Genomic DNA, 25,472 nt, shown 5'->3' on the forward strand with positions numbered 1-25,472 from the left:
TATCAAAACATCATTAAATTTTTGTGTACACATTTTTGCAATTTGCAGTAACTTTTCATTTATTTAAAATCTTATTCTAACAAAACTTTATTTTTCTGTACGTTTTCCTTCGTTGGATAAGTTTAGAGGCCAAATGTAAAAAACATTTTTTTTATGTTCTAATTAAAATTAAAGAATCCATTCCTTTCCGACTCAACCCGAGTTCCTGTGCCGCCGCCTGAAGCAGTGATTCACATTGGGCTTGACACCCTGACAGCGGTTGTTCCAAGCCACCCAGGCGGAGAATCCCTGCTGCTTCCTGATGTACTTGGCACAGGCGATTGAATACCGGATATCGTCACTCAAGAGCAGGCGGCAGGGCAGTCGACAGAGGTCGCTGGATGGACGTCCATCCGCTGGCTTGCACCAGTAGCGATCATTGATCTGGAAAAGGCCCCAATCCACAGAACCATCCACGTTGGATGGATTGATGGCCTTCGTGCTGAAGGAACTCTCGCCCTCCACCAGGCACAGCCAGTCGGGTAGCTCGTTGTAGGGCATTCCATAGCGATAGAGCTGCCGGGCCAGACTGCATCTCCCCACCTGGCGTCCATTCACCAGTGATAGCGATAACGAGAGAACCAGCAGCCAAATGGGCCACATCTTCGGAAACAATGAGCGGGCTCTAATTGGAGCCAGCGGCTTTTATAGCCACCCAGCATGGTGGTTCGGGCCAATCTAATTTTTACAAGCACTCATTTGGACAGCTCTGAAGTGTGGCCCACACTCGAGCATAAATTATGAACACTGGGCGACAAATTTCAGAGTGCTATATGCTACTATAATGTGTTTATTATTATTCTTAAGCTAAAGACAATATGGCTATTAGCATTTAAATCAAATGAATAATGACACTTGTTTAAGGAATTTAACAAAAGAAGATCAGGCATGAAATTATAAAGAAGAAGATATCGAGACCGACATTAGTGAAGTTTACTATAATACTAAGACACATATGGGATAAAAGGTTCAGGATGCATATTCATCTTAAGTCTTAAAGTCAAATTTAAGCTCTATAGTAATAGAATGGTATCATATCGAAAACTATTTTTTCTAGTTTCAAATTTAATTTAAATTACCTCTTGAAAGTAAGAAGAGTGATTTTTGAGTTAAGATTCTGTTAAATGCGACTTCTGAAGGATCTCTGAAAATATCAATTTAGAATCTAAAATCTCAGTTTTGCAGATTAGTGTCAAACCCGTAACAGACTTTCGATTCTCGAGGCTTGGAACAGGCCGATCGGGCCAGTTTCGTTAATATATGGAGTGGGAATCGCTCGCCATTTAAGCGAGGCATCTGCCTGGCCCCAGTTTCACTTTCAATGGGTTCTTTTGTACGGTGCTCAGGTATTATATAACCATATTGACAGCTGGAGAGGCTGGCGCACTTGAGATCGCGTGTGTGCCAACAATGGAACAATCAGCGGAGAGCCAAGTCGTTCAACTTTTGGACAACTCGTTTTATTGTCGAAAAAGTGCGTACAAAAATATGCAACAAAGTCGGTACAAAAATCCTATATTTAGTATATTGCTACTCCTAACGAATCTCCTGCAGTTCCTGAGCTGGCGGTTGTTTAATCTCCTGTTCTGTAGGCTGCTGATATCCTTGTTTCGGCAGGAATTGCCGCTTTCTCGATGTGGGACGCACCACAATGTGTGCTACGCAGGTGCAAATTGCGGCGATGGCAAAGTATTTGAAACTTTCACGACCTCCCAGGCTATTGAACATGAGTCCTCCGATCAGGGATCCAATGGAGAAGCCCAGACCATCATCCATTCCAGCCATCAATCCTTGCACCGTGGCCGAAGTTCCCGGAGGCGCCACCGCCGAGGCGTAGGCCACGATGCAGGTGTAGCACAAAGCATAGGTGATGCCCTGGAAAAAGAGCTCCACACCCACTAAATACCAGGGATTGGGTATCCAGGAGATGAGGGACAGCCGCACAGCGTAGAAGAAAAAGCACATGCTCATACAGTGAACATAGCCCAGTTTCTTGATGATCTTGCCGCTGTAAAAGAAGAAGGGCACCTCACCGGCCAGACACTCGGCTGCGACCACCAGACCCTCGATTAGTTTGATCTGGTGCATATAGCCAGTAACCTCGGCCACCTGCTCCAAGTGCCAGAACATGAAGTAAATGATGAACGAGTCGATAATTCCAGCCATGGTGGCGAAAAACAGGAAGACCAGGATGGGTGGCTGACGAACCAACTGCCAGACATCGCTCCAAATGGACTCGGATCCTCCGAGTTTCGGCAGCTTCAGCTTGGACACACTGAACAGATCCAGCAAACTGAACACGCACATGATGATCAACGCGGGCGCTAAACTCTTAACTGCATCCGAGGTCCACCAGTTGACCACGATGCCGGATAGCAGGGCTGTGGCTCCGAAGCCAATGGTGCCCCACACCCGTTGCGCTCCGTACTTGCCCTGCTCCTCGTCGCCCAGCAGGTCAAAGCAACAGGCATCGGATATGGAGTTGGTCACGTTGAAGCCGACGATTCCGATGCAGAGCAGGCAAACGAAGAGCCAGAACTTGCCAGCTCCATAAATACAGCTATCCACATGGCGCAACTCGCAGGATGCAGTGCTCCAATCACTGGTGGCGGGTTGTGTGAGGCAAATGTGATGCGTTGCGTTGCCATGCAGCAGATTCTGGCTGAGATTGAGACCCGCCGAGTGAGCTACAATAAATGCGGATATTTCTTCATTTCCCTGAATGCATTTCGCCTGGTGAGTCGTCTGGCAAAATGCACTAGATGATTGAATATCAGGAGTGCAATCCTGTGGACTCTCCAGCAACGTCACATTCCACTGGGCACTGCCATCCTCCAAGGGGATGAAATGGGCATTGTCAGGAAGGAAATAGAATCCAGCAAAGGCCAGAGTCATGATCAGGATAAGAGAGATGAAGATGAACTTGCGCAGGCTCTGTAAAATAAATATCAGATTAAGTAAATGGTTGGTATATCAAATACTATCTCAAACTCACCGTAAAGTAATCAACCAGGAAACCCACCAGGGGTTTGGCTAGGACATAAAGTATGGGTAGAACGGCCATAATATAGCCCATTACATCCGGTGGAACACCTATTTGCTTGCCAATCACTGGAAGTTGGGGTAATATGGGTCCCATGGCTGTAAATATTAAGAGGAAAGAAGATTATAGTATCTAATAATAAGTATAAATTCAATTTTCAAAGCCTGGCTAACGTTTCATCAGATTTTCCCAGCATATATTCGATAATGTCACCGATAAGAGTCTTAGTGATATGAGGAATACAGAGAATTGATTATAATCACGCAATTATTGCGAAATCGGTGGTAATTTGGGATAGTATAGATCCGTTTTAAGACTTACCCGCCATGAAAAAGAAGAAATGTGCCTTGATGGGCAGCAGGCGCCTGTTGAGTCGCACCATTGTCCAGTCTTTATATTATATTACTGTATTATGGCTAATCGCTGTGCTCAAAAGCGACACAATGTATCACAGTTCAGATGTCTCCATGCAATCCTCAGTTTATTCCGGGTGAGAAGGTGTTCCTACCCAGATTAGATCATAATTTTCGCACGTCGTCGCTCGTCTTTCGCCTTTTGCCGTTCGACGTTGGTGGGGATCTGTCGTCTGGTGGAAAGAGTCTGTAAATAGCCAGCGATATGGATGTAAATCAGAGACTGCTAAACGATATCTAATCTCGATGTGATAAGACGCCTGCCCAGACTATATGGAAAGTTGTAATCGGCTGCATAAAAGTTCTACGGAGATAAGCAAAAGCATAAGTCTGCGAAACAACAACAAATCTTATCGCCTAAATACTATTATAATGTTTGGACAAATTAAGTTCGCAGGTGTGATAAAGATTTTAGGGCCTGCCGTAATAAATATGCCTTTGGGGCATGTTGAAGATCCCACTCGTCCGCTTTTCAACTCAATTAGTTATTGCGTGTTGTGTAAATTGAATGTAGCTTTGGCTAAAGTGTATGTACTTTGTAGATAAAAACCGGTTTACGATTAACTCGTAAACTTGACACACAAAAAATTACATTTTGCAAACCCGAAAATTATGGCTAGCAAAGACTTTCCGAAACCGATCATTAATCAAACAGAAATTAGAGATGTAGAAATCCCCAGAAAAAATAAGGGAGTTACTGAAAAACCCAAACAATGGTTAGGCTAAAAACAGGGAAGCCATATGAATGTTTTACTTGTTTGAATTGATCAAAACATTTGAATACAATAAGATTGTACGGCCGAAATGTAAATAATTTTAATTATCTGTTGAACAATTAGGTTCACGCGATTATAATCCACCCACTAGTGACGATTTGTCTGAGATCAGGTTATATACCGACGAACGGACGCCGAGAGCTGCGGTCAGAGACTGAAGAAAATGCTGAAAGGCCTGCAGTTTGTATGGCAACTGATAAGTTCAGTCGCCCGATAAGGATTCAGTCAATCAAATGTGGTTTATATATTGATAAACTACAGATTGGGGAGCAGCCACAAGATACTGGGCTTGCCTTTCAGGTAATCCCCCTGAGATTCTCCCCGCCCCTTTTTTAGATTCGAGGTGCTAATCAATCAGAGAGTTATCCAAAAACCCCAGCTTGACTCATCAGCTGTGCGTAGTTCATTGTTATTCTCGTTCTGCAGCCTGAGCTTACGGATCGCTCGGATCGAGTTTTACTCGCTAGCATCTGGGAGGGCTGGCTTCAGTCTCCGTCGATCTTTCACTGCGAGAGGTTCGGGGTTCGAAGCTAAGACTAGCCTGCACTTCGAATCGAAAATCGTAAATTGCAAGCGGTTCTCAACGCGTCCGACTAACCAACTTAATCCCGACTTGTCGCCGTTCTCGAGATACAATTAACGATCGGTTGACGCAATCAGAAATGCAGTGGCTTACATCAATTTTGGTGGGGCTGTTCGCCTCGTTCTTATCAATAACAATGTGCGTAGCTGTGCAACCGCTGGATGATGGCAAATGTAAGTTGATTAAAGCCGAGGGGGCGGATCTGTTGTTGTCTGGAAGTATAAAAATAAAACAAGGCAAATTGGTGAAATTAATTGAGTTATTTTTGTGCTTAATTAAAACATTTGTGATAGCTTGAGAAAGATTTCAAATTAATTACTCTGTTATTTAATGTAAAGAGAGGATTATTCAGAGCTGGGAAAATATTCAAAAATTATCTTGATTACAGAGAAATTATTTATAAAGCAAAACCTGCTAATTTATTCAAATAAATCCAACTTTGTATCTGCTTTTCATGTTTAATCAACCTAATTTCTATGGAAATTTTCATTACCTAGTATTATTTTCAACCTCTGAATATCTTCTCAAGATACATTGTTAGTTAGTGTCGATTTAAATACATCCATCAAATTAAGATGAACTTTTTATTGAAATTTCTGCAAAGTCAGCCCCGCAATTAGCTATTAAAGTCGCGTAAAACCCAATCTTAAATTCGAAATGCACTGCGAGAGAGCAGGCGACCTTGGAGCCTACGACTGGGTGTAATCAAAACCCGCTAGAGACAGTAAGACAGTAAAAAAACCGATCAAAAACCAGTCCCGACCTTGTATCTCGTGATCCACTGCCCAAAAAGCGGCCCAACCCGGCAGATTTGAGTTCCCAGCGACATGCGAATTCTGCGAATGCAGCCAACTTGTTCAGGTTTCCCCCGTCAACTGACGCACCTGAGGGGAATTTTTAATGTTAATGTTTAAAAGTGAAATACCCCCAAGATAATATCTCTACCAAAAACTGCAGCCGGTAGAAGCTCTTAAAGAAATCCAAAAATAAAGATAATCATAATTAATGCGGCTGCGGCAACAGGTTTTTACCGGATTATAAATATATATGTATTTTATACAGATGTCCAAACTAAATGTATTTACTTGCTCCTCCCCCCGCAGTGCGCGTTTGTGTGGTGGAATCGCGTGGCAATTATCGGAAAAGCCCCCAGTTCTGCCCGCTGCTGGCGGCCAAGAGCAACATCGAGTGCGTCATCGGCGTGGACCGGCTGGACTGCGTGCGGCGGATCCACAAGGGCACTGCCCACTTCGGAGTGCTCTCCTCGGAGGATCTGGTGGCCGCCCGCTGGGCCAGCGTGGAGATCCTGGTGGCCAGTGAGCTGCGCTCCCACGAGTCCAACTTTGAGTACGAAATTGTGGCGGTGGTGGACAACAAGGCCAACATCCACACAGTCCACGATCTTCGAGGAGCCAAGCTCTGTCATCCTGGTTACGGCATGGGCAATCACTGGACGGAGGTCCTGGCTAATGTAAGTTATTCTTACACACAAAAAAAACTTGGTAAAAAATTGTCAAACAGTCCCTTACCACAAAAATTGTCAATTCTACCAAGTAAATAGGTGCACAGAAAAAAAAAAACCGATATGAAATAGGCTTATTTCTACCTTATTTCATATCAATAAAAACTTTTTTTTATTAAAAAGCCGATATAATTTATGTCAAATTTATTAGTTTAAGATTCAAACATGTCAACATGATATTTTATCATGTCATAAAAAATACCAAATGTAGTATTTCTTGAGCAAAGAATAGTAAAAAAGATTAACATAATATTTATTCATATCAAAATGATATGAAAACTTGATCTTTAAAAAATATCAAATTGACCATTACCGTTTTTTTTCTGTGCGTGTGCCTTCGCTAATTGTTGTGAAAGTAACTATTAATTAGTAGAATAGACAATTTTTGTGGTTGGCTACTGTTTGACAATTATAGCAGTTATTTCTTATGACTATTGTTCTTAATCTTCAATTCATTTTTTTTAGTACTTTGAAGCCGCCATGGTTTCCAAGACCTGCGATCCGGAAAAGACAATTACAGAAGATCGTATTGCCTCCACAGCCAAGTATTTCGGTCCCAGCTGCAAGGCAGGTCCCTGGGTGCTCAATCCCGAGCAGGACCGCATCCTCAAGCGTCGCTATCCCTCGCTGTGCGAGATGTGCTACGAGCCGGAGAGCTGTGACCAGAACGACAAGCACTGGGGGCGACGTGGAGCCCTCTACTGTCTGACCAGCGGTGGTGGCGACGTGGCCTGGGCTCGCCTGGATGATGTGCGGAGTCATTTCGGGGTGAGTTAAGGATATATATCCTCTAGTAGAAGCTGAATTAACTTGCATTTCCCTAGTTCTCCGGCATTGCGGCCCAGGCGAATTCCTCGGAGTACAGCTACCTCTGTCCAGATGGCCACCTGCAGCCCATGGATGCCAGCCAACCGTGTGTCTGGGTGGCCAAGCCGTGGCCCGTAGTGGCTGCCCGTCGCTCGCATGCCGCCCAAGTGCAGCGCCTGGTCACTGGACTCACCCACGACGAGCCGGACAGCTGGCAGAATGCTCTGCTCAGTCTGCTGGAGACCTACCACGTCTTCACCGTTCCGCTGGACAATGTGATAGCCATCGATGACTATCTGGACCAGGCCACCGCCTTCCAGTCGGCCTACAGCTTCCCCGAGTGCAATCCCCCTCGTTCCATTGTCTTCTGCACCACGTCCATCATCCAGCACGTCAAATGCTCCTGGCTGCAGGAGGCGTCTCAGGTCTACGGTGTCCAGCCGAACATCCAGTGCGTGCGGACCATGGATTTGCAGCAGTGCCTGGACGACACCAAGTTCAAGGCCACCGATGTGGTGCTGGTGGATCAGGAGATGCGTGTGAAGGCCCAAAGGGACTACAACTTGGTGCCACTGCTGTACGAGTTCTCTGCGGATATGCATGATCGGTATGTGACCATTGCCCTCGTGCACAAGGATTCGCGGTTCCAGAGCTTCAAGGATCTGCGAGGCGCTAGAGCATGTCTTCCCTCGTTCGAGGGAGCTGCCCATTTGTCCGTTCAGGAGACAATAGTGAATGCCACGGGCAAGGTGCACTCGCTGCACTCCTTCTTCCACCGCGACTCCTGCCTGTGGAATCCGGAGAAGGGTCGCCAGTGCCCAATGCACTACCAGGGCGATGAGGGTGCCCTACGCTGCCTCTCCGAGGGCGCCGACGTGGCCTTCCTCAGCTCGGATGTTTATAAGAAGTATGTGGCTGGGAATCTCACCGCGGATTGGTTAACCCATGGCAAGCACAAGGATCTCCGGTTGCTGTGCCCCTACGGAGGCATCGAGAAACGCTCTAATTTCGATTACTGCTACCTCCACTGGACCACTCGCGGCCACCTGATGACCCACAATTCCTCGCTGCCGCGGCGCAATGAGATCTACAATTCGCTGAGGGACATGGATCAGTTGTTCGGCCGGAAGTACAAGAGTGAGACGCGTCCGTTTACCCTTTTCGGGATCTTTGACCAGCGGAACAATGTGCTCTTCCGGGATGCCACCGATGGACTGCTGGGCCTCCAGGAGCTGCACCGCGATAATGCCAAGCGTGTGATGGAACACATCTACGATCGGTACACCAATACTCAGTACTACAAGAACTTTGATGAAAGTGCAGCTGTGAAATCTACTCAAAATATGTGGATTTTGCTTGTCTGCTTATTTTTAGGATTGTGTCGTTATATCGCCTAGTCTCTCGAGCTCAAATCTAATCTTATTTATTGTGATATTACGCTAAACTTAAGTTAAGAATATCAAGAGCCTCAATCAGAGCTGTATCACCAAATTGAATTTTTGAATTTTTAAAGGGCGGTTACTTTTGGGTTGTAGCATCGATAGCACAGTCGATAGTTGAATGCAATCGGTGGGGGTTAATATTTAAATTCACTTGAGAGAAGTGAAATGAGTTTGTACTAATTTATGAAGCATTAAATTGTGTTAGATACAGCAATAACTAATTATAAACTAAATTAAAACTTATTTTAATTAAATACCTACCAGTTGCATTCAAACATGGCCGCGCTTTCCAACACTTGGCCGATCAGCTGATTGTGTTATTGCTGGCCCATTTGTTGTTGCTATGTACAAGGATTTCGTTGCCAGGGAAACAGGAAAAATGTCACAACTGAGCAGCATTACGATTGATTAAATTTACGTGGCACTCCGGCATTAAATCCTTTCATTTGGCCATAAAATTAGGCACTTTAAAAGGCGGCAATTGATAGTAAAATGTCAAAAAATGCGACGCGAACGAGCAGCAAGAACGTAAGCCCGTTGAAAAGGCACTCGAAAGCAGCAAAAAACCATTTACGAAAAGCACTTACGTATAGTACACCTTTCGATTGCTTAGTATGTAGCCAGCGATTTCACTTTTTTGCAGACTAATTTGCACTCTTCACTCCGCACAAAATCCTAAACAAAGCCTGCATTTTATCATTTACACCTGGTCTGCAGCTATTTTACCACTTTTAGTTCTCGAATTAATGCCAGCAAAAGCTTTATTGCCAATTAGCCCACGCTTCGGCATGTTAATAATGCAGTAAATATGTAATAGCATTCAATTAAAACTAATAAACGAACCGATCGCCACTCACAAAAACAATAAATTAAAAAATAGGCCAGTGCTGTTAAGTGACAGAAAGGCAGTGCTGTGAAACCTAGATAAACCGTTATGATTTCAAAAATCTATTTAAATTGCAGGCCAAAACGGAAGTGCCCAGGAAGGTCACCAAATCACCGGCAACAAGTGGGTCACAAGCGACCACAAGGGAGCCAAAGGAGCGAAGGTCACTGGTCAGGCAGCCGGATAGCCTGGAAGGCGAAAAAATTGCCAGGAAAACCACAACAGCAACACAACCTTCGACCAGCAAAAAGCCATTGAGCACGGGGAAAAACAAGGAGAGGGAAGCCTTGAGCAAAAGGACCACTCCGTCGCCAGGTGCTTTGCGTGCCAGCACCACCACCAGGCAGGCAACCACAAACCCACCACCATCCCTACAGTCCAGGACCAAAACAAAGCCGGTGACCAAGGCCAAACCCAATGCAGTTCTGGACACTTACCACAGTGTTACGGTCGCTTCGCCACCACAAAAGCGCAAACAGGAGAAGGAATCACCCACACCTCCTTCCAAAGGATATTCCCCTGTTGCTCAGGCGAAAAAAGAACATAAAGCAGATGCTCCTGCTGCACCAGCCAGAGCCAGAACCTTTACCCGCACTTTGGATCCCGAGGAAGTGGTGGTTCTCAAGCGCGAATCCGCCAAACAAAGGAGCCAAGTGGAGACCCAGGAATCACAGCCTGTAAAACAGCCCGTGGCCTTCGAAGTCAAGTTCGAGGAGAAAGCCAAAAAGCCAGATCCCGAATCCGATCACTACTCCGATGACTTTGAGTCCTATGAATCCGATTTCGAGACGGATGACAGTACGCCAGGAGAGGATGAAGAACCCTCAGAACCCTCATCCTCCGAGGCGGAAGTGGAAGAGGAGCCGGAAGAAGAGGACTCGGAGCCCACCCAGAATCCCATTACCGTCATCCAAAGGGACAAAGATCAGGAGCGGAAGTTGGACTCCGGCCACTACGACATGCACTTGCGTCGGAATCCCCTGAGCACTCAGTCCACGCAGAATCAGTACGATAGCTTCGATACCAACTCGATGGCCAATTCGGAGCAACTGGACTCGGGCATCAGCACCACGGGAGCAGAGAAGCCGCCGAGTGGAGAGTCCAACGTTTACTACGGTGGCTACTCGGGATTCGTTTCCCATCCCGTGATCACGCGTCGCGGCGAGGAGCTGATGGCCAAGCTGCGCTTCGACCAGCTCAACTACCAGCTATTCGAGATGAAGCCCCTCAGCTACGAGGGATTCATGCAGAGCTACGGCAAGCTGAATGCCTGCCAGCTGGCCACGCAGACGCAGTTGTCGCTTTTGGATGGCGAGTGCCAGACGCTGGAGGTTCACAGCCGGAGCAGCTGGACGCAGCATCCACCTCACTACGGTGGTCAGCTAATCCTCAGCTGCAGTGGTGATGCGGATATAGAAGATAAACAAAGTAACCAGCCGTTGGATAAATATGAAGCCAGCCTTTCGCGCTTGGAGCAACTGCATCGCCTGGAGCAGACTCGCTCACAGCAGCAGCAACATAAGAGATTGGCCAAGACCACGGATCTGGAGCGTCTGAATACGTTTCTGCACAAGGCAGCCCGTCTGATGGGTCGAGTTTTGGAGGGCAATAAAACCCGGAATCAAAACAGTAGTCCAAGGAATATACCCCTCCAAACAGGACTCCTAAACGCTTTACCCTGTCGTCGAATCTTCGGAAGCTCCGGCAACGGACAACTGGTGGTGACCGTTCACGAATGTCCCCAGGAGAGCAACGTCTACAGGGAGGACTTTGCCAGTCTGCTGATGGTCTGGTCACTGGCCAATCCCGGCCAGCCGTTGCGTCTGCTCTCCACCTGGGCGGAGGTCAGCCGAGTGGTTATCTCTGGCGAAGCCCAGGATATCGTGGTGGCCGGACTGAGGGATGGCAGTGTGGCCATGTGGGATCTGCGCGAGACGCACAGCTACTGCTCCAAGTTGGATGGCCACCTGACCCACTTTGCAGCCACGCAATCAGTGGTTCCCATGATGGAGCAAAAGCAGCAGGAGGCTAATGCCATGGATCTGGGAGCCGTGGTGGATGTGCGAAGCTTTAGACCGCAGCCAAAAGGAGGAGGAATTGCTGGTGGTTTGCAGGCGGCCTATAAGGAAGTTCAGGTGGGATAGTCATCTAATTATTATTTAATTTATTATAGTTATAATTATACAAAGTATACCATTTTATTATATATTATTTTAATATATTTATACCTATTTAAATCCAGGAATATATAAACACTTTAAATCCCGACCTTTTTGTTAAAAAACACATATTTTTTAAAAATTCTATATGATTATTTTAAACATTTATTAACAAAAGTTGTAGAACCAAATAATTTAACCGTCTAATTTCACTGATATTTATTATAGTTATAGTTATACAAAGTATACCATTTAATTATATGTTTGAGTTCTTTAAAAAATTCTTTTATATACAATAATCTAGAATTATTAGGAGTAAAATTAACAGTTTCGAAAATACAATATTATTTTCTATAACTATACTTGGACTAAACTTTTCAATAACATAAAATTTGATTAGACTATAAAAACAGTCCCTTAAATCAATAAGGGATTTATTTAAAAACTCTTCAAATATTAATAATGGTTTTAAATTTAAATATACTTTATGTTTTGCTATTATAAATAATGATATTTATAAATAAATATAGAAATCTGAAAATCTAATCATATCTAAACCCATTGCAGTATGCCTCGCTGAACGACTGTGGCCTGCTGACCATGTGGACTCTGGTGGAGGGAGCCTCGTCCAGCAATAGCCACGAGTTCAGCTCACCTTGGGCTCGGGTGAAACTGCTGCAGAGTGCCAGCTGTGATCTGAGGAGCTATCTGGAGCGACGCCTGCAGAAGAGCCATCAAAGTGCCTACGAGAAGACGAAGTCCTTGTTCCAGGGCAACATCTACAGCGACGACCTGCTGAGGGAGCTGAACGAGACCCAAACGCTGACCACCGCTCTGCAGGATCACGGGTTGCAGGGGCTGCGCTTCACCAGCATCGATACGGGTAGTGATCTGATCTATGTGTGCACCAACCGGAATTTTGTGCTCTGCTGCACGCGGAGCTTAAAGACGGAACGCTTCTCGAGGATCGCCGTGAACGAGAGTCGTTTCCTGTTCCCCACCTCACTGTGTGTGCTCTCCAACGAGAACTATGTGGCCGTGGGTCTGTCGAATGGATCTGTGATGATACTCAACTGCAATCAGCGGCAGAGGCAGCAGAGACAGAAGAATCACCAGAGACCCAAGACCGCTGTGCCGCCGGCCACCGATGAGCCCGATCCCGAGACGGGCAAGTCCTGCGCCATCCAGAACATCATACTCAACGAGCGAAGATCCTTCGACCAGCAGGTGGATGTGGATCCCAATTCCACCTACGATCCCCGACCCAATACAGCTCTGGAGCAGATTGAGCGACCCAGGCGATCCTACGAAATGAGGGTCTTCGATCAGCAGCTGCTCCTCAGCGGCAGCGGACTGCGTCAGCATCTCGTCCAGGCCCTGATCCTCTCCAGCGATGGCTGGAGGCTCTCTGCCCTGACCAATGGCACGGTGCGCACCTACGATTTTTACCGCGACAGGGAGATGCCCGGTGAGCAGCCGACGGAAAGTCGCTCCAAAGTCACGGACATCGCTGGAGCTCGCAGTTCTGGACCCGAGCAGATCCTGCTCATCCTGGACGCCACTGGAAAGGTGCAAGTGAACACACTTGACTACTAGCTTGTTAAATATTTTACCTTTTGTATGCGTTTGTTGAAACCTTTTTAAAAGCAAATAAAGTCGATCTAGTCCTACCCGAATTGAGTATAGTTTTAAATGTTATAACTTTAATTTTAACTGTGCTAAACACATTTTTTAAGTAACGACAAGGGGGATATCCGGATTATATTTTAAATATTAAATGCGAGCTGTGGGTTGCCCATTTATTGAATTATTTGTTACAACGTACCTACTTTGTACCACCTACTACATCATATTCTTTAAAAACCTCCCTTTTTACAAAATCCTAGTTGGTTATTTTAATGGGAACACTTTTAACTACAAGCTTATACAATACTTTCTCAATACTCAATACGTAATACTTTTTTTTTAATCCTTTTTCGAGAAAATAAATTCGATCAAATTTAAATCGAGTTAAATTTTTAAGGAATCGAAATAATGGTTACTATTTCGTATTTTATAATTTCGATAACCCCTAAGGTCAACTTTTTTTAAAATAAAACATGGTAAAATGTTTTGTATTTTATCACCCGTCATATACGAACTCTTCTTTACCCCTGAATCGAATTCCAACCTATTTAAAAAAAAAGATTTTGATATCAGTTATAATAACACCACCACCGACTTTATATACCGAACTTCATAATTCGGATTTCTAGATAGTCTATCTTTTTGTTTAAAAACAACACACTTTTTTTAAAATTCTAGATGATTATTTTAAACATTTATTAACAAAAAGTTGTAGAACCAAATGATTTAGCCTTCTCACTTCCCTGATATGTACAATTCTCCAGCTCCTTTTTGGTAGTATATCCCTCCAAGTTACACCTGCCTGGCCATGGACAACATGCCGCCGGCGGTTGTGGCTCCCAGGAGCTGTCGCACCGTCTGCAGTTCGTCCCTGAGCGCCAGCACCTGGGCCCTCAAGATGGAGTTCTCCTGCTCGAGAAGAGCCGCCCGGAAGGCTATCCGATCCTCGCGGATCTTGCGCGCATCCCTTGACTTCTTCGCCGCCTCGTTGTTCCGCTTGCGCCGCTCGAAGTACTTGGCATCCTTTTGGGCTTCCGGAATGGGTCGCTTTTCGCCGCGAACCCGCCGGTGCATGAAGCCCGGAAACATTCCGCCTCCAATCACGCCCACGCGATTGAGCTCCATGAGCGGAAACTCCAGGGCCTGGAGGGCGTGACTCGGCGGAGCAATGTACTCGAAGGCGGGCAGAGATTCGGAGGATCTCTTGGAACCCAGCATGCCGGGAAAGCCCAAGCCGGGCAACCGGAGATTCTGGGGAACGGGAAAGGAGTACGGTGGGTTCTTCTTGGACTCCGGGTCTGCATCCAGTTCCGAGTGCAGCGACACGGTCTCGGTGACATCCAGAATGGGCGACTGGGCGGGCGAGTGCATCCTTTAACTCTCCTGGAACTGAACCTCCGTTCGCGCCAACGGCCGGGCTGTGTCTGAATCCTGGCGCTGAGTTATGGCCCAAGTCCTGGCGACCACCTGCCTGCCGCGGTAATTATAGGTTCTTGTCACACAACCCCCCCACCAGCCACTTTCACCCCCATTTTGGGGCTAATTCTAAGCCACAACCCTGCTTCGCCGGCTGATTCAACCAATCACGCAATGTTGACGGTAATTATTCGTCAAATACATGACACTTGGCCCGGCCAGCATGGCATTTATTTGTGCTGCCCGGTTACAAGGACTTCATATAACTGGTTAGCCAGATTACAAACCCCAGTAAAGGAGACCCCCGCCTCCAAGTCCATGGTCCTTCGAGTTGACCAACTGTTATGCGGTGGGGCGGAAAACAGAAGGATTTCCCCGGACACTGACCAATGAGAGTGAACCTGCGGCTATCGACCGACATTTTGTAGACGCAAGTTCCACGATAAGCAGCGGTAATAGTCCGAAAGAGGCGTGGTGGAAACCCCCAAGTTGTTGCACTCACTGAAAATAAACCACTTCAAATGGGGCCCATTAATTAAAAATTTAAATATTTGCATTATTAAAAGGGATTGTGTTTTTCCTAGAGGATTACTAGTATTATTTTTCTGTCCCACTCTTTTTTTTAATTATAGAATTTTTATGAGGGGCTGTCCATATATTACGTAATCACCTAGGGGGGGGGGGGTCAATAAAAATACAACTCTAGTGCAGAAAAATGGGAGGGAGGGGGGAGGGGGAGAGGGTCAAAAATCACCAAAATTGTGATTACGTAATATATGGACAGCCCCTGAGGTAAATTATTTCTACATAACAATCAAATTCTAAGTTTTTAAGCATTTGAATTAAATGATTATTTGTTTTCAAAATTTTAGATGACATTATCACAGTGTTCCTTTTATTAGTTATCGATTAAGTTATCCCGGAAATAAATTCTTCTACTCTATTAATTACCCTCTAAAATCTGCAAAGTCAGGAAGCCAATCTACCATCATCAAGACATCAAAAAGTTTGCCTAACTTCAATTTTATCAAGCATGACTCTTCAAGAATCGAAAAATTTGCATGATATGTTCCTTCCTGACAACTCCAAGACCCCGCATATAACCATATCGATATGGTAATGTTCTTCGTGTCTCTTCCTTAACCCGCTCCATTTCGGGTTGAGAAAGTGTCACCTGTTTGTCGAGCTAAATTGGCAGTTTGGGCCACGGGGCTTTCCCGTTCCCTGTAACCGGAAGTCGCATCCTTATAACGTTTCATAATGTATGCGCTAATTTATTATCTGTTGGCAAAAGTTGGGCCATAGTTAACCCTTTGACTGGCATGCTACCGATGTCGTTTATGCTTAGACCGCCGAACCAACAGTTGAAGCCAGGAATAATGGATTGCGTGCCAGAGTGACATGTCTGAAAACTAAAGGAAGCCTCTAATATCATTCAAAGGGTTGAGCGAGATATGTTATACTTCCAAAGAATATTTGGAATCGCTTGTATTTATTAGTTGCATTACTATACCACCGAGATCTATAAACTTAGTCCCTTTTTTTGGACCCACCCCCGAGACCTTGCTAATGCATTGGGAGGCTATTTATATGATAGACAAATTACCAGGTAATATAGCTGGGCGAACATGTAATTGTTCCGATGTTTGTTTGGCCAGTAATTGAAGAGCAAACCTCGGGGACCCACGATGGACAAACCGTTAATGACACCTTTAATTGGATGACATTAGCACCAATGTCCTGTGTCCAAAGCATGACCAAGTGGGCCTTGAGTACTACTTTCAAATCATAGGCTTCAGTCTGCCTGTCACAGAATATTATTTTTACTCTATTGAGTTTGAACGGAAGAAAGGATTATTTAATTTATTTTTCTAAGAAGAAAAAGAATGTGTGACGAAGGCACCATCCGGGACTGTGAGCCCACCACCTTACGGCTTCCTTTCAACAGCTACCATATCAACTTGCCTCTATATATTCTGGACATGGTGCGCATCTTTCAAGACCATCCCAAGTATAGCCAGGGAATTCATGAGGAGCACATCCTAGAGATGCTAGAAAAGGAGTAAGAAATTAGAAATATATTAGTTAGTTAGCCAAGACTTAAATCTAAATTAATCCTAGTGTTTTTTGAAATCATGGTGATAATTTAATGCAACATAACTTGTCTTGTTACAATAATGATGATAATTTCTGGTAATATAACTTATCACCAATTACACTGTGCAGCATTTTTAGTGCTTTTTAAATTTACCTCGATGGATGCTATATTTTTGGATTCGTTACGAATTCCCAAGTTAAACTGCGTTTTCCAAAAAGTTCCCCGACGCAAGGATTCTTAGCAAAAGGACCTCAAAGTTCGAAAAATTCAGAAATTGGCCAACTTTCTAAAGCTCTCAGAGGCAAACGGATTCATGGTTTGGTTAGATGCTAAAGTTTTATAAAAGATACACTCTTTATCTTTTAAACCCCACACTTACAAAATTTTTAAGATTTTTTTTAAGGCAGAAACAAGTTCTAGAAAACATAGTCAAAAAACATAAAAGTATACAGCTGCGGTCAAAATGGTAGTAGTGTTGCCGCCCTGTGTATTTAAAAGTTTGTTGTTGTAATTGATCTTTTCCTGGTAATATTGTATTGATTATAATTTTCCTATTAGACTAATTGGATAAGAAAAAATTACAACATCAAACTTTTAAAATACACAAGGCGGCGACACTACTACTATTTTGACCGCAGCTGTATGTTTTTCAGTTTTTTGACTATGTTTTTTGAAATTTATTTCTGCCTTAAAAAAATCCTAAAATTATTTTATGTATGGGGTTTGAAAGATAAAGGGTGTATCTTTTTAAAAACTTTAACTTCAAACCAAGCCATGCATCCATTTGCCTCTGAGAGCTCCGCAAAGTTGGCCAATTTCAGCATTTTTCGAACTTTGAGGTCCTTTTGCTAAGAATCCTTGCGTCGGGGAACTCTTTGGAAAACGCAGTTTAACTTGGGAATTCGTAACGAATCCAAAAATATAGCATTTATCGAGGTTAATTTTTGATGCTGCATAGTGTTATTATTATTTTTCCTATATAAATAAAAAAAGATAATATTTATTTTCCTCCTAACAAATTTGATTATTAGGATTATATATTGTAATATAGGTACCTTTTATTCATTAACCGATATTTACTTACCACTAGACCCTTTGCCTGCGGCGATCTGGAATCGCAAGTGAAGACCGCTCTGCTGGATCTCACGGCCAAGGGATTCATACGCTTCATTTCCAATGGCTACCGCACCTTGGGACCCATTGCCAAGCTCTCCAATGCCCGTTCTGTGCGTCACTTCAACATGACATGGCAGCGCATTGCCGAATTGCAGAAGGTCAATTGTCCGAGCCTGGAGCCGGGATCGATCTCCAGCGGTCCCTGTACCCAGCGTGGATCCAACTACTGAAGTCTTAACCCCTAATCGTTAATTCCGTTGCGTTAACCATTTCGTTTGTTAAGTTGAGTCCTCCTAGAGCAATTCAAATGCCCCACACACTCCATCGAAATTGTAATCGTCTAGTAAAATTCCTGCAAATCCTAGTTTCGGGGTAGTTTAGTTCGGGTGGTGGATCATCATCATTATGTTGGGAACACATGTCGCGGGGTCTGCCATCCTTTTGACACTTAACCAGGCTAATTGTCCTCGGGGGTTGGCCCACTCGCATGAGGAATGTTGCAGGTGTTTCATAGGGAAACGGCTTCCGAAACTGATTTAAGTATGACAATTGTATGGGCCAGCAGTCCCTGCTTATGATCCGAACTACATTTACCCGGTGAACTGTGCCCAAAATGACCCTTGGGCCCGGGCCCATTACCCTTTTGGCCGAACCGTTTAAATTGTCAACACCAGGACGACAATGGAGGACACTAGGAGGACCTGTCGTCATTGTTGTCCTCATATGAGGCGCATACGTAGCAGACACGCATGGGATCCCGGCCAGGTGTTATTTATTGCCTCTCTAATCGTTGCGGCATAATCTATTAGCACCCCACCGACAGATCCGCGCAGCCAGGTCCACAACGGTGTCCTTTGATTCTTTGCTTTTGCACATTAAAGGCAATTATTATTATTGTTTTAGTTCCGAGACAGTTTTGTGTTTGTCATTTGCCGATTGCTGTTCCGCGTTCATAATTGGACCAGCCCCAAGGAAAGAACATTAATCAAGCGGCCTGACATGTGGATAACGTGTTGGAACATAGCCAGTTCATTTGGTTTGCTAACTAACGCCATAACTGAAGGTTTAATACTGATTCAAATGCAGTAAGATGGAAGTTTTAACAATGTCAAGTTGGTAGTCAAAGTAATACATGATCAAAAATCAAATGAAAAGCTTAAAAAATATGAATGTAGGTGTCTTAAGTTTCGCTTAAAAAATGTTGGTCTGAAGTGATAAATATAGTGTTTAAATAGCTGTTAGTCACAACATTCAATGTTGAATAAAAGAAATAATGGATCAGAAATTCAGGTTCCAGAGTAAGCGTAGGGCTAACAAAAACAAATCTGCTTAAAAAAGTTCGAATTAAACTAAAAGAACAAATATATATTAATTCAAAATTTATGAAAATTTTCGTCAGCTGGGAGGCTTTTTAAAGATTCCTCACCAACGGAATTACGCCGATTCCCGATGTGCTCGGCATATTTACGATTCAACAGCTGACGCGGTATTTCAAGCCAGTCGCCCAGGAAGCGAATTTGGAAGCCATCCGGAAGACGATTCACCAGCTTAACATCCATCTCCTTGTTGAGCACTTTACTCTTTAGATACTCGACGCATTCAAATGTCTTCTGGTGCGTCAGAAATGTTGCCCTCACAATGCCCTCCATATGACAACTGATGCACCGATGGGGCTTTAGACTCTCCACATAGTCGCACGGAGCCAAGGAGCTCAGGGGAACGAACTCGGTGTTTCCGTAATCCACATAAAATATCTTGAATTCCGTATCCATTTCATCGATTATCTGTGCGCGATAGAAGCAGCCATCGCTGTAGAGGGCAAGTACAATGTCCAGCACGTGCGGCTTTTGCTTAAAGTGCCGTTTGTCCTCGGGCACATCCTTTTCCTCCCACACCAGCGGAGCGGATCCGTCCACAATTTGGGCGTACACCTCTGTGGGGCCATTGACAAAGGTGATCAGGATGCGGACAATGCTGCCGACTTTATGAGGCACTGGTGTGGCAAAGATGGTCTCCGGAAGAGCTCCGACTACCTCTACATCCTTGGTGGCGCCATCCGGGTCAAGGGGTACATGAACCAGACGACAGCCGTTCCCTTAAAAGTAAAGCAAACATAAACATTACATGTTAAATGTAAGAAGTGTAATTAAATAAAATATAACCAATTGTTTGATAAAATATTTTAGTTAGAGTTAGTGTAAAATTTCCTGTCAAAAAATATTTTTTCATAAATCAAGAAATACAATTTCTTGAAAGAAAATTTTAAACAAGTAAGAAACCACCTTAAGAAATTTGTTTTCTTGTTGGAGAGGTGCCTTTCTAAAAAACCATTTCTTGTTTTAAGAAATTGAATTTCTTGAAACAAGAAAGAAACCACCTTTGAAAAAAGAATTGCCTTTCTTGTTTCTAGAAATATTTTTTCTTCTTTTAATGGTGGGTTTCTAAAAAGCCATTTCTTGTTTTAAGAAATTTGTTTTCTTTCTTTTAATAAATTTAATTTCTTGAAACAAGAAAGAAACCACATTTGAAACATGAATTTTCTTCTTTTAATGGTGGGTTTCTAAAAAGCCATTTCTTGTTTTACGAAATTTAATTTCTTGTTTCAAGAAATATTTTTCTTGTTTTAAAGTTGCCTTTCAAAAAAACAATTTCTTAATAGAAAGGCGAGGTTGCCTTTGGCAAAAATTCAAGAAAAAATGTTATAGATTTAACGGAAATTCTTCGATTTTTTGTATGAGTGTAGTAATAGTAACCCAGAAAGTTCTAAATATATCTTAGCCAGCTCCTTTAAGCTTATAATACAACGACTTACCCTTGAAGCACCCATTTAGCTTGGGATCGTAGTGGCGACAAATGCGTTGCTCGTCCGTGGGTCTGAATCCCAGCACCGCCTTTAAAGGATCACTGGTGCCCTCTTCGATTTCATTCAGCATGGCCATGTCTGCCTCGCTTAGTTCGGGACGACATTCATTGATGGGCTTAATGGAATTTTTTATTTTGCTGAGGTCATCCTTGAGCACCTCCACCACCAGTTCAATGCCATTGTTTTCGAGCACACGCAGCTTAAGGTTCTGGTAGAGGAAACTTTTCATCTCGGCGATATAGTAGTTGGCTAATTTGCATCTGATGGCCTCCGCCGGCAGTCGCTTGACGTCGTCCGGCAATTCATATATAGTTTCGTTTCCGTTCAGGTGAATGTGCTCGCCGTAGTCAATCAGATATGCATCGTAGCCTCCTCCAGTGGAACTGGTATTCATGATGATGCGAGTAACAACATTGTCGCTACTGTCGAGGACAGCAAAGATGTCTCCGTAATCGGGCAGCTGGTGCAATTCTTGCAGTTGCATCTGTCCCTCTAGAATCTGCCGGAGTTTCTTGGAGCTGTCATCCCATTTTGCCACATAGATGCACTCGTTTGCTATGTTCACATGCACCAATGCGGCAGTAACCAAGGTTCTGGCGGGAAAGGCAGCCATGTTCTTGAAGATTTGATTGTAGATTCCAGCGCTGGTCGTCTGGGTGCCGCCTTTGGGAGCCAAAAGCGATCGGTTACCAGGGGTTTTTGGAAGCTCTGGAACGATTGCTGGTTGTGAAGCAGGAATCTGCTCAGCCGAATCAATAAGCCAAGTGGAGGGCAAGGTGGCGGCCACAGGATTCTCTTTAACTTGCAAGGGAGTTATGTTTTTGGAATCTTGGTTGGAGATGTTATTGTAAGTCGTAGTAGCAACCTTAGGATCTTTTGGTAAAGAGTTTATAACCACTGGGTTCTCTTTAACTTGCAATGGAGTTGTGTCTTGGGTCTTTATATTACTGTTGTTCGCAGTAGTAACCTTAGAATCTTCTGGGAAAGACTTATTGCAGATGCAGGATTCAATATCCAACATCCAGCACCTAGCACATGTGTCTTTGGGAGCACTTTTAGATAGACATTCAGGAGACATACATTCAGACGACGACAAACTGGAGTCCGCCAAACGCATGGACAGATCAACGGGCACCAGCTGCGTAGAATCTTCTCGACTTTTCTCGACGGAGGCCTGCTCCGGCGGCTGTTCATCCGTTTCATCAGAAGCAGCCTCTTCGATTGCCTTTACAGCCGAGATATCTGATATGTCTAGTTCATCCAAGGACTCCCCAGACTTTTCGTTCTCCCTGGATCGACCGGATGGTCGGTTCAGCTCTATCTGCAGGTTCAGCTTTATGATATAGGCATTCACCTCGCTAAGACTGCCCACCAATTGGTCATGAAGGGCGATGATCCTTCTGTCCAGTCGATTCACATTGGCCCATCTTTCCGTTATCACATTCCGAACGCGCCGCACATCGCGCTGGTAGGATCGCAGATTCTCTTGGAGCTTGTGCACGTTGTCATCGCACAGCTTCATCACCACCGAGATGTCCTCCAGGTCCATTGTTAGTTACCGTTTAGGGCCAAACAAATGCAAATCTATGAAAATAAAAAATGTTATTTAAGTTCGCGGCGGAAAAGGAAGAGGAAGAGGCACGCGCATTTGACTTGCAGGGCTGCCAGATATGGCGCAGACTAAAGCTTCGATTAATTAGATGCGGGACAATAATCGAATGTTTATTGATATTTATCGAGTAAAAACATACATTAGTTTTAGTTTTATTTAACTTATAAAAATAAAAAAGAAATGTATTAAGGGCTTAAAAATATGGATTTAAACAAGCAATTTCAACTGAATGCGCATTTTTTATTTAAATATTTATTGATATAACCCGTAAATAAAACATTACTTTTTTAAAGGAAAATACATGATTCCTGATAATTAAGGAATTTTCTTAATAAATATATTTCTTGAAATAAGAAAAAAACATGAATTGACTGAAAACGTCTGAATGGAATAGCCCCATTGAAAAAACGGCATTTTCAAACACCATAAACAACACTGATAGACCGATTACCTTCTGCCTATCGAGGAACGACTGTTTATAATTTGAGAAAAACGCCAGCCAAAATGAACGACAGCAACGTGCCCGCCTTCGTAAGTACTCAGTGAAAACCCTGTCTAGATAGCTAATCCCCCAGCACATCTTTCCAGGAGCTAGGCGATGCCCTGGCCACTCGCTGTGGCAACACACTCACCGGCGTCTTTTTGCCGGGATCGCGAATCGCGTTGAGCGCCTACCGGCATGTGACACACAAATCGCGGGACGCCCCCACCGAGACGGCTGGTCAGGATCCGGTGCTCATCTACCTGGCCCAGGAGACGACGCTCTTCGATGAGCCCGTGCTGCGCAGTGTGCTCGCCGAGGCGAACGCCACCTTCGCCACGCTGCAGCAGTTGGGTCCACGGGCCACCCGGGCCGAGTATGTGAATATATCGCGGGCATACCGCAGCATCGTGCGCTCCTGTCTGGAGAAGCTGGAGCAGGCCAAGAAGTCGCCGGATGTGCAGACGGATGAGCCCCGCCTGCGCCGCTTCACCGATGCCATTGTCGTGTTCTATGCGGCCGAGTGCCTGTGGCATCTCTTCGAGATTCTGTACATCCAGAACAACCAGCTGGTGGTGCCCCAACTGCTCGACTGGGCGCGCTTCCATTCCCCGCAAACCGAGGACCGGGCCACCGATCTGCTGCTGATGGCCGAGGAGGCCAGCGAATCGGACGACTACTGGAGCATCCTCAAGTCGCTGATCATGCTGGGCGAAATGGATGTCACACGCGCCATTCTCTCGCAGAATCGCAAGACTGGGCAGCCCGCCTTCAAGGCTGCGGAGCTGATCCTGAAGTCCATGCCCGTGTACCAGGAGGGCTATGCTCTGCAGAAGTTCCACTCGCAGTGGGAGTACTGGCACGTGGACACAGAGCGCAAGATCCAGAGCGGCATATTCGCCACAGAGCCGGAGTTGGAGCAAGTTCTTCAGCTGGTCGTCGGCAACAGCGAGCAGTGGGATGCTGGGATTAAGGAGTCCCAGGATTGCTACGATTACCTGCCGGGATATCTGCTCTTCACCAAGCCCACCTGCAAACCCTTCGAGCTGCGGATAGCAGCGGCCAATTGGCTGAACCGCTGGCATCTGCTTCGACCGGAAAGGGAGCTGTGCAGCATGAACCGCATGGTTGCGCAGCTCATGGATCAGGACATAAAGCTCTTCATATACGAGGCCCAGAAACTGAACGATACCCATTGGTTCTCAACGCATTTGATTGATCTTATCCATCATTGCGGGCAGCTCAAGAGCTACTTTGATCAGAATAATATGTGGGTTTTATTTGTTATAATTTATATTTAGTTAAATTAACATTTTGCTTATCTTTGCACCCACAGAGATCTCCCCGCCTTACGACACTCGATGATCTATGAGTATGGCAGCTATCTGATGACATCCCACAACATGTGGCAATTGGGTATTGACTATTTAGATTGCTGCAAGCAGGAGGGCCAGGCGGCTATTGAACTGCTCCTGCCACGCATCTCTTTGCGCAGTGAGCGCCAGGCCACCAAGCTGATCAACCTGGCCAGGCAACGAGGACTCACTGGCGTGGAGCAGGAGATCTGCAAGGTGCTCTCGAAGCAATCCTACGATAAGCAGCGTTACGGCAATGCCTTGGAGTGGGCCATTCGCTCAAAGGATATACTTTTAGTCACTGCAGTAGCAGACTTTATTTTAAAGGTGATTTATACACTGATTTTGGTGTAATATTTCAAATTAATTAATGTTCCTTTTCGTAGCATTACTCGAGGACAGGAAACATGCTCTGCCCGGACACCATAGCCAATGTGGGAGGACGAATGTTCATCTCACCTCGCTTGGTTTTCCTCTCCAAGTACTATGAGTTCTACGAATTCTATCGCACCCGCGATTTTCTCTCTGCCTCTGAGCTTCTGGTGAATCTGTTGGAATCCAGAATCACACCAGATTAGTAAGCTAGTGATTTTACAATTTAAAACTTTGAAAACACATTCATCTTCTATTAGCTTTTGGCCCTCGTTGCTCATCGATTCCATGCCACTGCTGGAGTCCAAGGATCCGAAAATCTTTGCCAAGGAAACGGTGGCCATTCTCCATCATATCGAAACAGAACTGGTCCCCATCATCGAACGCGATGTGACCAAATATGGCAAGGTATGTATAGAAATTTTGTCTATTTTACCTTCGCTTAATAATATTTTGTTGAATTTACAGCACCACACAGAAACCGTGTTTAAGGACTATCGGGTGGAGAACGTCGATGAAATCCTGAACCTCATGCGCCTGGCCTGCGCCCGCAACTTGGCCAGGGCTTTGATCATTGAGAACACAATGCCGGTGTCGTGATTTTGAATGCATTTTTAGTGTAATTTATTTTGTATTTTTCGCTTTTCCAATACATCGTAATTTGTTATAGATTGTATGCATTGCTAACTTGTTATTCATACGCATTTTGTTTATATCTTGTGCCTCTTTGCTATTTATTGTACCAACAACACTACTTGACTGGCTGCTGCCCTTTGACTAAAAGGAAATCCAAGCTGTTGGGTTGGGGGGCTGGAGGGATGTTCACAGTACGCATTTGTAAAACAAGGATAACGCCATCCAGC

The 25,472-nt window shown here is 44.7% G+C and overlaps 8 protein-coding genes across 11 annotated transcripts; 4 read left to right on the top strand and 4 right to left on the bottom strand.

The window, feature by feature from the left end:
* Positions 1-173: 173 nt before the first annotated feature.
* Positions 174-642, bottom strand: LOC108066225 (lysozyme P). Its single transcript, XM_017154642.3, has one exon. The coding sequence runs from the start codon at positions 640-642 to the stop codon at positions 193-195; it is 450 nt and encodes a 149-aa protein (XP_017010131.2). The 3' UTR covers positions 174-192.
* An 835-nt stretch (positions 643-1,477) lies between these two features.
* Positions 1,478-9,491, bottom strand: LOC108066301 (major facilitator superfamily domain-containing protein 6). Of its 4 annotated transcripts, none has more exons than XM_070212800.1 (5): positions 9,213-9,491; positions 4,948-5,066; positions 3,404-3,682; positions 3,035-3,180; positions 1,478-2,973 (listed from the first exon to the last, which is right to left on the bottom strand). In XM_070212800.1, exons 3-5 carry the CDS (start codon positions 3,462-3,464, stop codon positions 1,576-1,578), a joined length of 1,605 nt encoding a protein of 534 aa, XP_070068901.1. In that variant the 5' UTR covers positions 3,465-3,682; positions 4,948-5,066; positions 9,213-9,491; the 3' UTR covers positions 1,478-1,575. The 4 variants fall into 4 exon arrangements, with proteins under 4 accessions (XP_070068901.1, XP_070068900.1, XP_070068899.1 ...); XM_070212799.1 differs by having other exon boundaries at positions 3,404-3,668; positions 8,887-9,491; XM_070212798.1 differs by having other exon boundaries at positions 8,887-9,491.
* Positions 4,823-8,670, top strand: Tsf3 (Transferrin 3). Its single transcript, XM_017154760.3, has 4 exons — positions 4,823-5,027; positions 5,958-6,325; positions 6,842-7,144; positions 7,201-8,670. The coding sequence occupies exons 1-4, from the start codon at positions 4,934-4,936 to the stop codon at positions 8,578-8,580; spliced, it is 2,145 nt and encodes a 714-aa protein (XP_017010249.2). The 5' UTR covers positions 4,823-4,933; the 3' UTR covers positions 8,581-8,670.
* Positions 9,017-13,330, top strand: LOC108066299 (cytoplasmic dynein 2 intermediate chain 1). The gene is made up of 3 exons (XM_017154759.3): positions 9,017-9,153; positions 9,589-11,646; positions 12,238-13,330. The coding sequence occupies exons 1-3, from the start codon at positions 9,118-9,120 to the stop codon at positions 13,264-13,266; spliced, it is 3,123 nt and encodes a 1,040-aa protein (XP_017010248.2). The 5' UTR covers positions 9,017-9,117; the 3' UTR covers positions 13,267-13,330.
* A 758-nt stretch (positions 13,331-14,088) lies between these two features.
* Positions 14,089-14,667, bottom strand: LOC108066235 (uncharacterized). The gene has a single exon (XM_017154652.2). The coding sequence runs from the start codon at positions 14,665-14,667 to the stop codon at positions 14,089-14,091; it is 579 nt and encodes a 192-aa protein (XP_017010141.2).
* A 1,835-nt stretch (positions 14,668-16,502) lies between these two features.
* Positions 16,503-18,290, top strand: LOC108066231 (uncharacterized). Its single transcript, XM_017154648.3, has 2 exons — positions 16,503-16,774; positions 17,901-18,290. The coding sequence occupies exons 1-2, from the start codon at positions 16,599-16,601 to the stop codon at positions 18,154-18,156; spliced, it is 432 nt and encodes a 143-aa protein (XP_017010137.2). The 5' UTR covers positions 16,503-16,598; the 3' UTR covers positions 18,157-18,290.
* Positions 18,291-19,092: 802 nt separating this feature from the next.
* krimp (krimper) lies at positions 19,093-22,446 on the bottom strand. Its single transcript, XM_017154837.3, has 2 exons — positions 20,739-22,446; positions 19,093-20,021 (listed from the first exon to the last, which is right to left on the bottom strand). The coding sequence occupies exons 1-2, from the start codon at positions 22,336-22,338 to the stop codon at positions 19,300-19,302; spliced, it is 2,322 nt and encodes a 773-aa protein (XP_017010326.2). The 5' UTR covers positions 22,339-22,446; the 3' UTR covers positions 19,093-19,299.
* Positions 22,447-22,816: 370 nt separating this feature from the next.
* Positions 22,817-25,285, top strand: Nup75 (nuclear pore complex protein Nup75). Its single transcript, XM_017154783.3, has 6 exons — positions 22,817-22,932; positions 22,990-24,152; positions 24,219-24,564; positions 24,624-24,814; positions 24,870-25,017; positions 25,078-25,285. The coding sequence occupies exons 1-6, from the start codon at positions 22,906-22,908 to the stop codon at positions 25,207-25,209; spliced, it is 2,007 nt and encodes a 668-aa protein (XP_017010272.2). The 5' UTR covers positions 22,817-22,905; the 3' UTR covers positions 25,210-25,285.
* Positions 25,286-25,472: the final 187 nt, after the last annotated feature.

The sequence above is a fragment of the Drosophila takahashii genome, chromosome 2R (genome assembly GCF_030179915.1).
Source record: "Drosophila takahashii strain IR98-3 E-12201 chromosome 2R, DtakHiC1v2, whole genome shotgun sequence".
In the NCBI taxonomy this organism is placed as follows: Eukaryota; Metazoa; Arthropoda; class Insecta; order Diptera; family Drosophilidae; genus Drosophila; species Drosophila takahashii.

Coding starts and splice junctions, on each gene's coding strand:
- krimp (XM_017154837.3), bottom strand. CDS start 22,338: ATGGACCTGGAGGACATCTCGGTGGTGATGAAGCTGTGCGATGACAAC. Junction 20,022..20,738: donor GCTAAATGGGTGCTTCAAGG/GTAAGTCGTTGT, acceptor TTTACTTTTAAG/GGAACGGCTGTCGTCTGGTT.
- LOC108066301 (XM_017154763.3), bottom strand. CDS start 3,464: ATGGTGCGACTCAACAGGCGCCTGCTGCCCATCAAGGCACATTTCTTC. Junction 3,181..3,403: donor TTTCTTCTTTTTCATGGCGG/GTAAGTCTTAAA, acceptor TAATATTTACAG/CCATGGGACCCATATTACCC. Junction 2,974..3,034: donor TCCTGGTTGATTACTTTACG/GTGAGTTTGAGA, acceptor TTTATTTTACAG/AGCCTGCGCAAGTTCATCTT.
- LOC108066299 (XM_017154759.3), top strand. CDS start 9,118: ATGTCAAAAAATGCGACGCGAACGAGCAGCAAGAAC. Junction 9,154..9,588: donor CGCGAACGAGCAGCAAGAAC/GTAAGCCCGTTG, acceptor TTTAAATTGCAG/GCCAAAACGGAAGTGCCCAG. Junction 11,647..12,237: donor CGGCCTATAAGGAAGTTCAG/GTGGGATAGTCA, acceptor AACCCATTGCAG/TATGCCTCGCTGAACGACTG.
- Nup75 (XM_017154783.3), top strand. CDS start 22,906: ATGAACGACAGCAACGTGCCCGCCTTC. Junction 22,933..22,989: donor ACAGCAACGTGCCCGCCTTC/GTAAGTACTCAG, acceptor ACATCTTTCCAG/GAGCTAGGCGATGCCCTGGC. Junction 24,153..24,218: donor TACTTTGATCAGAATAATAT/GTGGGTTTTATT, acceptor TTGCACCCACAG/AGATCTCCCCGCCTTACGAC.
- LOC108066235 (XM_017154652.2), bottom strand. CDS start 14,667: ATGCACTCGCCCGCCCAGTCGCCCATTCTGGATGTCACCGAGACCGTG.
- LOC108066231 (XM_017154648.3), top strand. CDS start 16,599: ATGTGTGACGAAGGCACCATCCGGGACTGTGAGCCCACCACCTTACGG. Junction 16,775..17,900: donor CTAGAGATGCTAGAAAAGGA/GTAAGAAATTAG, acceptor ACTTACCACTAG/ACCCTTTGCCTGCGGCGATC.
- Tsf3 (XM_017154760.3), top strand. CDS start 4,934: ATGCAGTGGCTTACATCAATTTTGGTGGGGCTGTTCGCCTCGTTCTTA. Junction 6,326..6,841: donor GGACGGAGGTCCTGGCTAAT/GTAAGTTATTCT, acceptor CATTTTTTTTAG/TACTTTGAAGCCGCCATGGT. Junction 7,145..7,200: donor ATGTGCGGAGTCATTTCGGG/GTGAGTTAAGGA, acceptor GCATTTCCCTAG/TTCTCCGGCATTGCGGCCCA.
- LOC108066225 (XM_017154642.3), bottom strand. CDS start 642: ATGTGGCCCATTTGGCTGCTGGTTCTCTCGTTATCGCTATCACTGGTG.